Raw genomic sequence first — 13,785 nt, 5'->3', positions numbered from 1 at the left:
TTATGTATAATTTAGACCACCTAATTTTCCCCTTTCCAGAGCTGAGGAATGGAAAAATCTGACCCACCCCCTCCCTCCACCACACTTACAGGAGTGAGATGAATTGTTCTAGCCATACATAAATTGAGGGAGGGCTTCCCCACTCTGGTTTATTACTGCCTGACCTCCCACCCAGAGGTCAGAAAATCAGACTGATTAATTCAACTTCCTGGTCATCATTTCGAATGAAATTTCAGATTAGGGAGGGATAATTGGTTATGCTGATATTCTCATTTAATTATCCCTCATTGCTTTTAAAAAAGTAGTTTAGCATGGAATGAGATGCCAGAAATATTCTTTCGTGTTTTATAGTTTATTTCCTTTCCTCTGCTTTCTGTCTTTTCAGAAAATCAGCACCTTTGAGAACAGAATGTTAATGCTTGATGGGATGCCGGCAGTCAGAGTCAAAACAGAGCTGTTGGAATCTGAACAAGGGGTAAGTTGAGGTTTCAAGACACCCCTCCCCCGGCCCTTCTTTTCCTGATAGAGATAATCATTTCCAGACCTAAGCCCAAGTCTCCAGCAGACACATATGGAACACGCCGGTCTGCTGAATAATACCCACCCATCTGACCCTTCCAACACTGCCCATTTGTGAGTGCAAGCAATCTGGCCCTTGAGGAAGGTGTAGTCATTCACCTCGTGGGAACCATATGGTCACTACTTAGTAGTAGCTTGGTAAATGTTTTGAAAAGCCTAATAAAAATCCAAAACAAAGAAGAACGAATAAGTACCAAGAAAGGTAAGACTAGTCTCTCAATTTAGCTTTAAAAAATGGGGAAGCAGCAGAGTTCCAGGTAGAGGTATAGGGTAGTTCATGTTTGCAGAATGAATTTTTCTATTGACATTTCAATTTATCCTGTTTCACACCATAAGAAGAAGGGGATACTTGATCAAATTGAAGGTCAGTATTTTTGAAGGGTCTGTAAAAGCAAGTAGAAAATACTATTTTAAACACATCTCCTAACTGTTGAATTAATTCGTGGCTACTGAAAAATTTAAAGTCTGAAATTGTGGCTGGATTTTTTAAAAGGGCATGGATAATTTCACAACTGTTAACATTTATAGCTCTGCTAGTTAAAATAATGATAAGGGCAGCAGGATTGCGTCATCTTCTAAGCTGATCACTTCATTGAGAAAGGAAGGAAATAAAGCCTTGTGAGCAAGGCTGTATATTGGCTATCTGAATTATGGAACAGTTGATTATGGAACAGTTGTTTTTAGGTTAGTAGGGAAAACCAGAGGTTGGAAACAAAACAAAGAAGTAGACTGATGATCTGATACTTGCATGAAATTCTCGCTTCTTCTAAAACCTGAATAAAATATTCTACTGTGTTTTTTAAATTTATTTTAATTTTTTCTCCATATTGTTTCTGTTGGAAAATGATACTCTGGAATACTTTGGAAAACAGAATTAAATGGGTCTGACTTTCTAAATGGATTATGATGTCCCCAAATAATTTTGTTATAAAGCAACCAAACCTTTTATTAGGATTGTCTCCTACATGGAACAAATGTGTTGAAGGTGATAAAAACACATTTTTAAAAAAAAAAAGAGATGTGGGGGCATTTGTATCTGGTATGTGGTAGACACTTAATAAATGTTCATCGATCAATTGATTAATTGCAGTTCAGTTGTTTACTAGCCAAGTGGCCATAGATAAGTAACTTAAGCTCTTAAGGAAAGTTGGGATGGTGATTTTTGCATTACCTGTCTCTCAGGTTTGCTATTCTAAAGCACATTACACACCTTTAAGTATTATGTAAGTAAAGGTGATTGTGTTTATGATTACCAGTACTATGTTGAGACTCAAAAACCTTAGCATTGTTTCTGAAACTTGTGTGTGAGAATTTATTTTTAGAATGTGTCTGTTTTCTAACTAAGACCACTGAATAGAACTAGTGTAGAACTAGTAGTCACTAGTAGTCACATTAATTCTCTTGATTGAGGTTGCAGCTTTGAGCAATGAAGGGGAAAAAACTCAATAACAGGAAAAAATCATTGATTGTGAAGTCACAGGGGCCAGGGGACCTGGGATCATATCTGGGTTCTGTAACTTCAATGTATTTTGTTGAGTCATTTTCAGTTGTGTCCGACTTTTCATGACTCCATTTGGGATTTTCTTGGCAGAGATACTGAGGTGGTTTGCCATTTCCTTTTGCATCTCATTTTACAGATGAGGAAATTGAGGCAAATGGAGTTGTGACTTCCCCAGGGTTATATAGCTATTAAGTGTCACCATATTTGAATTAAGATCTTCTTGACTCTGGTTCTGATGCTCAATCCACATAGCCATCTAGCTGATCCATTGTTACTGGTATGACCCTTAGGCTACCTTCTCCACCTTCAGTTTTCTCTTATTCAAAATAAGGTAGTTGGCCTCTAAATGAGTAATAGTGGTAGTGTTTATACAATGCTTTAAGGTTTGCAAAGTGCATTATTAATATTATTTGATCCTCATTAACACTGGGAGATAAGTGCTATCACTAAATCACATTTAACCAATGAGGAAACTGAGGCCAACCGAGGTCAAGTGATTTTTCCAGGGTCACACTTACCAATAGGTATCATAGACTGAACATGAATCTAGATCCAGTAATCTTGTACTATGTCACCCAACGCTACTAATTTTCCTTGATCTTATTTATCAGAATATCCATATTTCCACAAAGAAACTTTCACAATCTTCTATCAGCAAAATGCTGAAGAACATACATGATCATCTAGTGAATCTGATCAACATAGATATAAAATCCAGATTAAATAATACTAGAGAATTCTTCAAAAGAAGAATATCTTGCTTTTTTATTTGCATACTTAATATTTGATTTAGTTATGAACACAATATGTTCTGCATTTTTTGATTGAATAATGTAGCTTTTCTGACTGATCTAGACTGATTACCCCATCCAAATTAATCAGGTAACTGTCAACTCCCTCTTTTCCCTTTTTGCAATATTTATTTTTTTTCCTCTGAAGCCTCTTTTGCTTGTTTGTTTTTTAGTGCTGGGATCCTCTAATATAAGTATAATATAAAAAAAACTATAGCACTTATGTTTTGATCATAGAAAAGTGGATATATTCTAATATTTAATTTCAAGTATGATTGATTTTCTTTGTTGATGAGAAGGAAATGAAAAATCAATTTATATTTCTTACTCTTGACTATAGGATGACTCAACACTTCCTTCACTTCTAAAAACAGCAAATGTATTCATGTCTGTACATGGGTTTATGTGTGTGTGTATGAGTGAGTGCAAATGGAGTGTATTTGTACGTGATGAAGAAGGCAATGGGAAATCATAAAAAATGAAAAAGAAAACACAACTTGAACTACTAATAAAAAAGCAGAAATATGGTGTCATTATCAGGCATCTTTTTCATCATTCTTATTTAATTTAGTGACTTGAATTTGCATTGAGTTTAAAGCTCAGAAAAGGTTAAAAATACACATTTATATAGCATGATCAATCCAACAAACCTAGAGAGGACATATAAATATTGGTATCTCCATTTTACAGATGAGAAAACAGAGCCTAAATAATGAATCTGAGCTCATTATAGAAATTAGTGGGACAGAGTTTGAAGTAGGAGTCTTACCATTAATCCACATTGGAAAACAAGCCATCTTTTTAATTAGTTTCACAGGTTAAATAGATACTTCATCTGATTTTCAATCTCATTTTTCTCCAAAATAATTATTATAAATGTATTTTTAACAGGAAGAAGCAGAATATCATACTGAGAGATTGATCAAGTATTTCTTTATTAAAAAGAATTATCCATTTATTAACCACATGGAATTAAATCTTTATCTTATTCACTCTAATTTTGATTATGGATATTGGAAATAAATTAATTACATATTTATCTGTTCTCTTTTGAAATATATATTTGATATAACTCTAGTAGCTGAAAAATTATACTCCTTTCATTCTCCTATCAAGGGAGATTTGAACAGAACTCTATTATTTGAAGTTGTATACTAGTGTGTTAGCTTTTTTATATATTTCTTTTAGTTTATAGATTTGTTCATGTTAATACTTTGTTCAAAAATCTTTATGGGTTCCTTGGTTACCTCTTAGTAAAGTTTTAGCTCCTTCATCTGCCATTCTTGTCTCTACAACTTGGTACCAACCAACTAATAATTTCCCTATTTATTTATTCTATAGCACAACCAAAGCAGAATATTTCCTATTCCCCCTAAAATGCATTCTGTTTATCCTTCTGTGAGCTTTTTTTTCTCAAGTTACTGCCTAGGTTTAGAATATTCTCTTTCTCTGGATAACTTTAATCTTATGGTTGTTTGTATAAATGTTGAAGTCAATTATAAGTCCACAGATACCATGAGACCAAAGATTATCTGTTATGTAAGCTATGTGCCTTCCTCAGGCTCTGCTTCCATACATCTCTATATATCAGTTGTTCAATTTATGTTTGTTCCTTTGAATTAGCTCTAAATATCTACCTGTGTTAGTCTTTAAAATTATAAATAAAACAATGAAAATATCACTGACTTCTTAGAGTCAGAAGTCCTGATTTCATATCCTTCCTTTTTCATAGGAGTTTACATTTTTAACCAGAAGGGACTGATATTTGAAGGAAGTCAGAAGGTGGAGGTGAGGAGAGAAAACATTTTAAGCATGGGGGATGGCCAGTGAAAATAGACCAAGTCAGGCAATGGAGTTTCTTTGTGTGAGGAAACAATAAAGAAGCCATAATCCCCCAATGGTTGAATGTGTGCAAGAAAGTATACTGGAAGAAGACTAGAAAAGTAAGTAGGGATAAGGTTATAAAGAACCTTAAAAATCCAAACAGAGAATTTTGAGTTTGATCTGGGGAGTAACAATAAATAATTTTTTGTATGGGAATTTATAGAATAGGAAATAAGATTGTCATACAGTTTAAGAAAATTGAAATTTTCTTTGCAAAGATCTGGAGTGATTTGACATTTCCTTCTACAGTTCATTTTACAGATGAGGAAACTAAGGCAAATAGGGTTAAGTGACTTGCTCAGGGTCACATCTAGTAAGTGTCTGAGGAAGATTTGAAATTCTAGGCTGCAACTCTGACACTTATATAGTTCATGAACATGTAAGTAGAATAGTTGTAAGTGATAGATCAAGGGGATGAGGTGTGTGTGGTTGAGGTTGAGTGTAGGAGTGGGTCATGGAAATTGAGGAAGTGAGAAGGCAATGTCTTTTAAGGAGTATCAATATATATTTTAGTATGAAGGCAGAAACTGGAATGGAGAGGAAAACTATGGGATAGGCACCGGAGAATGGAAAGAATATATCAAAAGGTAAAGGATAGCAATATTAGGCTGGACGATACATTTGAATGTGTGAATATCAAGGGACAAGAGATTGTACAAGGGGTATTCCAAACTCTTCTCCCCACCATCACCCCTCAGCACCCCCCAGCCAATACACATAGAATACATACACTGACCAGTGATTTGAGTTGGTTGTAATTTTAAATATTATTGCAAAGTACCATTGGGAGTACAGTATCATCATGAGAAAGCTAGTATTAGAGAAAGTGAATTTTAAAAGATAGAGTAAGAAAAGAAAAGGTTTAGAATGAGAAGTTTGTTAATGACAATCAGTTAAAGCATTCACAGTTAACATTTTCAGAACATTACTTTTTCAGACTTTCACATTTACTTTTATGGATGAAACTTGAATAAACCTAAGTTGTCTCTGGTGATGTATAACACTGAACTATAATTTTAGTAGTTGCTGAGTTTTCACCATTAGCAACATCATCACTATAAAAGACACTTTTTAGTCAGTCAAATAGTAGAGATCATTGGAAACAAAGGTGCTGAGTTTTATTATAGAGGAATTACAGGACATTAAACAAGAAAAGCAGTATCTCTAAATATCAAAAAGGAACAGACTTGGTAAAGCATTTGCTGCTTTTTTTTATCAGATAACTAGCATATCTTTTGTTGATGTTGTTCAATCATTTCAGTTTTGTCCTACTCTTTGTCATCCCATTTTGGATTTTCTTGGCAAAGATACTTGAATGATTTTCCATTTCCTTCTTCGGCTCATTTTTACAGATGGGAACCTGAGGCAAACAAGATTAAATGACTGCCTTGGGTAACATAGCTAGTGAATGTTTGAGCTTAGGTTTGGACTCAGGTCTTCCTGATTCCAGACTTGGTGTTTTATACAACTGGACTTCCTTGACTGCCTAATACATTGTCCCCAATAATGAAATATTTCTGAATGCAGTCAATTTTTGAAGGAAATATAAACTGATATTAACCAGATGGGAAAAAAATTGTAAAAGTCCCTAATAATACACAGAATATCAATCAAGCAATTTAAATGACCATGTTATTATTCCCACTAGGATGGTTAAAAATGTCCAAAAACCATTATTAGTCCGGATACTGGGAGACAAACATCATATAGACTTTGTTGTTGGGATTTAAATTAGTAAAAACAAGATTGGTTAGTAGGATTTTAAATTGATAAAAGCAAAACAAAACATTTTGGAGAACATTATGCAATAAGTCCCAAATTTCCTAAACTTTTGGGCTCCATTCCATTGTTGAGATTTTACTCCAAGATTCTTTGTAGTTGCACAAAGAAAAAAAGATGTTTTCTGTGCAAAAATATTTCTAGCTGCTATATTTGTAATGGAAAAAAAGTGAGGAAAAACCCTATTTGTTCAGTATTTGGAGACTGAATCAATTTGTGATATGTTAGTGTAATGGAGTATTATAGTGTTAAAAATTGAAAAATATGAAGCATACAAGGAAATGTGGAAATATTTATGAAGAATAACACAGAATAAGATCAGTGAGAATAAATCAACAATTCTTTATTAAGTACCAAATTTGTACCAGGAACTTTGATAAGCTCTAGGAATACCAAGAAGGGGAAATGACATTTCTTATTCTTAAGGACCCCACAGTCCAATGGAGAAAACAACATGCAACTCTGTTTTATATTTAAAATGAGTAGCAAGTTGAACATAATGAATTTGCGGTTTCCTGTTCAATCATCTTTTTTTAATAATTATACTCAGTTATGGACATGTTTTTGTTCCATAAATTTTAAATAAAATAAATAAATAAAGCAAATAATTTATACAAACAAGATATATAAAAGATAAATGGTAGATAATCTCCAAGGGAAAGTACTAAGATTAAGGAAGACTGTGGAAGACTTCTTGTAGAAGACAGGACATTGCCTAAGACTTGAAGGAAGTAGATGTGAGAGAGAAGAGCATGGAAGATAGCCAGTGAAAATGCTCAAGAGTTGGAAAATTTAGTGTTCCTAAAAATAGCAAGGTAGGTAGTCATTGTTACTGGGATTCATGGGGATGGGGAGGATAATAAGGCATAAAAAATTAGAAAGGGGGCTTACTTTTTAAAACCAGGTTGTGAAGGGCATTAAATGCTGGAGAGCCACTGAAATTTATTGATTACATACCGGTTATGAGTCAGATCTGGGCTTTGGGGAGATGAATCTGACAGCCGACTGGAGTATGGAGTAGGGGGAGACAAATCAGTGACTGTGTTTGAGATGATGAGGTGTTGGTAGTTATAGAACACAGAGAAGGAAACATAATTGGAGAGATGTTGTGAGGTTAGAAAGGACAAGACTTAGAAATGGATTAAATATATAGGATAAGAGAGTGAAGAGATGAGGATAAATTATATTGAGAGCCTGATTGACTAAGAGTATGGCTGCAGCTGTAATAGAGAAGTTCAGACGAAGGGAACTATTATGGACATAAGGTTTGGGCCTGCCAAATTTAAGTGCCTATGTGACCTCTAATTCCAGAGTTCTGAAACTCAACATCATTATGGATGATAACTGTTTTTGGTACTATGCAAAGACAAATAAAGAAGAAGCCTGATCTGTTTTCTATGGGGAACTTAGAGTTGTTTTTACCAACCATTGTTAGTAGGCTTCTAAGAAAAATCTGCTGAATTAAATAGGCTTGAATATATAGGATGGTATAGACAATAACAAAGAAACTTGAGCCCAACTAGATTATAAACTTTTTAAAAAAATTAAATATTTTATTTATTTGTTTTATTTATCTGCAACAGTACTTTTTACCATTCTTTTTTATTTTTTGCATGGTTCTGAGTTTTACATTTTCTCCCTCCTCCCTTCTTCCCTCACTTCCCCTGATAGAAAACAGAGATTAAAAACTCTTAAAAGAGGGGTCCTTTTTTAATGTATCTTCCTCTTTTTTATCCACAGTTGATGTTTTATTTTATTTTTACAATTACTTGTTATAAAAGTTTTTCAACATTCATCCACATGCATATGCATATTTATAAGTAATATAATTTCCTTCCATCCTCCCTTCGCATCCTCCACCCCTCATTGTTGAACAGTCTGGTGAACAGAGTATGTATTCATTTGTGTTTAACATCTTTACAGATTTTTCATTTTTTGTATGAGGAATTAGTATTGAGGGAAAAATAAGGAAAACCATGAAATAGGAAAGAAAAACATGAGATTTTTTAAAAAGTGAACATAGTGTTCAATCAAATTGTAGGTTTTTCTTTTGTTTTGTTTGGTTTTGTTTTGTTTCTTCTTCTGGATGTGGATAGCATTGTCCATACCCAGTCTCTCAGGGCTGTCCTAGCTCTCTGAAATGCTGAGAGGAGCTGTATTCATTCAAGGTTGAACACCTTACAATGTTGTTAATGTGCAGAATATTCTCTTGGTTCTGCCCCATTCACTCAGCATCAGATCCATGCTTCTCTAGAGTCCAACCATTAATGGTTTCTTTTAGAACAATAGTATTCTATAACATTCATATACCATAATATCTTTGGACATGCCCCAATTGATGGACATCTTGTCAATTTCCAATTCTTTGCCACCACAAAAAGAGTTGCAGTGAATATTTTGGAACATATGGGCCTTTTTCCAATTTTTATGTCTTTTTATAGTATTGATATTGTTGGTTCAAAGGGTATGATCACTTTTATTGCTCTTTGGGCATAATTCCATATTTCTCTCCAGAATGTTTGTATCAGTTCACAACTCTACCAGCAATGAGTATGTCCCAATTCTCCCACAACCTCTCCAACAGTGATCATTTTCCCTTTTTGTCTTCTTAGCCAATCTTCTGGGTGTGAAGTGGTACCTCATAATTATTTTATTTTACATTTTTCTAATCAGTAAAAATTTGGAACATTTTTTCACATGATGCCATGTAGTTTTAATTTCTTCATTTGAAAACTGCCTGTTCATATTCTTTGAACATTTATTAATTGGGGAATGACTTGTAACATTATAAATTTGACTCAGTTCTATATATATTTTAGAAAGGAGACCTTTATCAACCCTCTAGCTATGAAAATTGTTTCCCAGCTTTCTGTTTTCCTTTTAATCTTGGCAACATTGGTTCTATTGGTGCAAAAACTTTTAAATTTAATATAGTTAAGAGCATCTATTTTGTGATTTATAATGTACTCCAATTCTTGGTCATAAATTTCTTTCCTTTCAATAGATCTGACAGAAAGAGTATTTACTGATCTATTCATTTGTCTATGGTATCGGCCTTTATGTCTAAATCCTGTTCCCATTTTTTCCTTTTTTTTTTTTTTTGGTATAGGGTGTGAGATGTAGTTTTTGCCTTACTGTTTCCAGTTTTTCCTATAATTTTTGTGAAATAATGAGTTCTTATCCCAGAAACTAATGTCTTTGGGTTTGTCCAATAGTAGATTCCTGTAGTCATTTACTACTGTTTTATTTGTATCGATTCTAATTCACATAATGTACATTTTTCTTAGCCCACCAGCATATGTAGAAAATATTTTTCATCTGAAGCTATTTTGTAGAATTCCTGAGTCATAGAATTGGACAGAGCCTCAGAGATTGTCTGCTGCTACCCACTCTTAATGTCAAGGAATGTAAAGGGGTCCCCTGAACTTACCTTTTTGAGTTGCAATATTTTCTTCCTAAAAAAGTGAATCCCTGATCCAACACTTCTCTGCCTCAAATTTCTTCAAAACTATCCCAAACCACTCTTAGTTCTTAATTAATGATAGAGCATTAATCTAGAATCTTAGGAATTGATGAGGATGAAGTATCGGGGTTACTACAGATATATTGCTATACATACTGCTGATAGGTGGATGACTCCCCATGCCAATCCTGTGCATAAATTGATGAAGTAAGTGGGTAGCAGTGACATATTCCTGTTTTCCATACTGTTTTCAGTATATTGGTGCTAGTGTTATTTTGCCTTTGGCCTCTGCTAACGCTGATTGGTGAGAGCCCAACTGGCCCCAAACCAGCATAGTATTTCATCCTGGACATCTTCCTTCTATACCACTGGGAATACTTCCCTTTCCTGCTTTATACCTTTCGCTCTGCGAACAGTAAACAAATGGACACGTCATTGCTTTTATAAAGGACTTGTCAGTGCATGAGCATATGACTTCTCAGATCAAAACATTGTTCTCTAGCCAACATCAACTGCCATGTTTTTTTCTTCTTCTATTAAAATGTAAATTCCCTGAGGGAAAGAAGTATTTTGTATTTTAATCCCAGCACCACACTCAGCACCTAATGTAATTTAATAGATCCTTATTCATTCATTCAATCATTCAATCATTCATTCAAGAAAACTCAAAGATTCAAAAAACAAGAGGATAGTTTCTGATAGTCTAGGTGGAACTTGAGATGTACTTTTAAGCCTTTTCTTGGTTTTCATTGCATTAAAATCTATCAGTAGGGACACACAAAAAGATACTAATTTTTTTTCCCCCAGTGAAGTGTTATATTTTATTTTGCATGAAAGGTTTAGTGTAAATTCTTATGCAGACTTTCAAGAAGACAGTGGAGTTTTAATGACTTTATCACAAGTGAAGAAATGGCATTATGAAAAAGCTGCTCGAGGTGCCCTTTAACAAAGCTTCATTATTACTTCCCCTGCTGTGGAACAGGAGCTGGCATTGCTAATAAATTGGTAGAATTACCTTAGAAATATGAATTTGCTTATCATTTAATATTCTCTGGTGACCCACTGCTTGAAATCTTTTGATCTCCAATGAAATCTTCATGTGTCAGTACCTTGACTTCAAAGTAAAACACTTAGAGAAGCTATGTTCCTTCTTGTATGGGCAGCCCAGGGATTGTGAGGCAAGACCAATATCTCTGCTAGTAAAAGTCATATTATTGGGGGGGGGGATTGAAAGTTAAATAGGAACTGGGTTGATTTTAATAATGTCAGGATGGCCAATAAATGTATTAAGAGAAAGAATTGAAAAGCAATGAGCTGTGGTAGGAATTTCACAAAGCCCTCAAGTGGAATAGAGCCACAGACAAATGGTCTCCCAGAGGCAGAGCTTCATCCTTACTTTCTTACCTCCTTTCCATCTTTTCCTGCCCCTCCCCAAATCAGGTTCCTACTACCCTCCTGCTGGGTCCTGATGCTGGGGAAGATTGACCAGTGCCCTCTGCCTTTACAGGTGTACTTTTCTTCCAGCTGGTGGTGACTATTGTGGTTTTTTCTGTACCTATAACTTCACATTCTTCCTTCTAAAATATATCTATTTGCTTCTATTCCTGCTGGGGCCTGCTTAAGCCAGGAAGGAGCTAATAAACTAATTCTCATTGTGGAGTTAATGACTGATAATAACTTACTGTGTCACCACTCTGAGATCTGTTTGCATTTTAACCTGGATATGGATGATTTAGCTCAAAGGATCCAAGTGAGGAATTTCAGGTCCTTTGCTTGTCTGTGAGAGTAGTATTTTGATGAAAGCAAAAAAGGGAGTTTCTTCTGAATCTAATTTTTTTTTCAATTTTGCAAGAATGGAGAGGTTAAGTAAATATCTAGCTAAGTAAGTACCTGGCACAGTATTGAGAATGTAAGCTTTGTACTGGGCTGAAAACACACACACACATACACACACACACACACACACACACACACACAGACACACACACACACTATTTTACATGAATTTCATGGACAATGATTTGTCCACATTCGCAGTGCCTATATCTCCAGCTCTTCCTTAATTTCTTTAACTGAAACTTTCTGAAGCAGAGAGCCAGCATGTACTGGGAATATTGAAGTAAATCCTCCGCAAACTTCAGTCTCTGTGTTTAGTCAATGAAACAGTTAGTCATTCCAAAAACATATGTTAAGTACCTAGCATGAGGCAGCCGCTGTGCTAGGCTCTGCTGATGCAAATAAAGGGAATGAAACAATCCTACTCATGAGGAGATTACAGCTCAGAAGTTAGTTGTCAAGATCAAGCTGATTTTTCTCATTCTTACCCAAAGATTGGCAAGTATTCTGGGCTAGGACCTCCTCGTCCCCTCCCCCGTTTTACTTCACTTTTCACTTCCCCTGTCAGTCACCTTCCTGAGATTAGTGAAGCAAATGAGTGTTAAGGGAAGGCTACCTAGGGATGCTAGATACTGGTTGGAGTCTAAGAGTGAAAGGCAGGTAGAATGTATCCGGATGAAGATAATGCAGTGGCAGCAGCTTAAATAGATGACTGAATCAAACCTAAAGGAAACCCACATTTGTATGGTACTTTATAATTTAGAAAATTTCCCAACCTGCAATAACTTTAGAAGGCAATGAGTCCAAATAGTCAACATAGCCATCTTAAAGAGGAGAAAAATAAAAATAAGTGATTTTCCCATAATAATACACCTAACAAGATCTTGGACTTGAAGACTACCAAGTCTTCTAATACCCAACTTGGTAGTTTTTCTACTAAAGTCTCCTGCTTCTCCTTGCTCTCACCCCCAATATCTTCAATTCTTCCCTGTAAGGATAAATGTGCAGAAACACTTTACTCTTCTCAGCTCTGGGTGTCAGCATGACCAAGTTTGCAAAATAGAAATAAATAGTATATTGCCAAACTTAGGGTCACAAATAATGTTCTAAAAACAGGATAATACTCAAAAACAGAATATTAGGTCACTCTTGCCCAGAGGTGGTTTACCCAGTGTATAATCTTCAAAATTGGATGAAGAATGAAATGCCTATATCGAGTTAGATATTAAACAGAGCATAAAGAGACATCATTTTGCCCCCAAAAAATTGTGATCTAAAGGAGATAGCATACCAGTACAGAATGCAATAGAATGTTGAGTCAAATTCTTGGTTTCCTTTTCTTTTATTTCCTTTTCTTCTTTTGTTTACTTTGGGGGGATCATATTTTCCTAATAATAATAATAATAATGATTAAGTAGTATGGCTGAAGTGTATAAAAGTTTATTGCAAAGGAGGATTAAGGGAGAAATCATGGTTTCTGTATGTTGTACAGTGCAGATATAGACTGTGCATACTTCTCAGTGTTCTGTCCTGATTTTAGAAGGGTAGTTTTTCATTGAGGGAATGTGGAAAAATATTAGAAAGTAATACATGCTGATGTCTCTTTATTTCTAATATATGTGATGGAATAGGCAGAAAAAAATTGGGAAGAAGAAGAAAGAGAGAGAGGAGATTTGCTATTCTTAGAATAAAAAATCAAAGTATTCAGAATTAGGATAGTTCCATAGATAGGTGACATCTGGCTATCCCCATGATGTACGAGCTCCATATGCTTACTAAGGACTTTTAATCATTCTGGCTTTCAGTCTAACCTTTTTTCACAAGAATATCGCATAAGTTAGAGTTGAATAGATTAAGAACACAAATTCTTTGAAGGTAGAATCTTTGGTTTTATACAGTTAATTATTAAACTCATTCTAGAAGTAACATCAAACTTTATTTTGTTTTTTAAT

At 34.7% G+C, this 13,785-nt stretch overlaps 1 protein-coding gene across 2 annotated transcripts in view; it reads left to right on the top strand.

Moving 5' to 3' along the window:
• Positions 1-13,785, top strand: part of KLF12 (KLF transcription factor 12) — a 687,410-nt gene that overhangs the window by 185,174 nt on the left and 488,451 nt on the right. For both annotated transcript variants that reach the window (XM_074191810.1, XM_074191809.1), the window contains exon 2: positions 386-475. In XM_074191810.1, the coding sequence (XP_074047911.1) occupies positions 410-475 (66 nt within the window). In that variant the 5' untranslated portion in view covers positions 386-409. The remainder of the gene's footprint in view (positions 1-385; positions 476-13,785) is intronic.

This window comes from Macrotis lagotis, chromosome 6, assembly GCF_037893015.1.
Source record: "Macrotis lagotis isolate mMagLag1 chromosome 6, bilby.v1.9.chrom.fasta, whole genome shotgun sequence".
Lineage (NCBI taxonomy): Eukaryota > Metazoa > Chordata > Mammalia > Peramelemorphia > Peramelidae > Macrotis > Macrotis lagotis.
The sequence above is the reverse complement of the archived record's forward strand: the minus strand, read 5'-3'. Positions and strand labels throughout refer to the sequence as shown.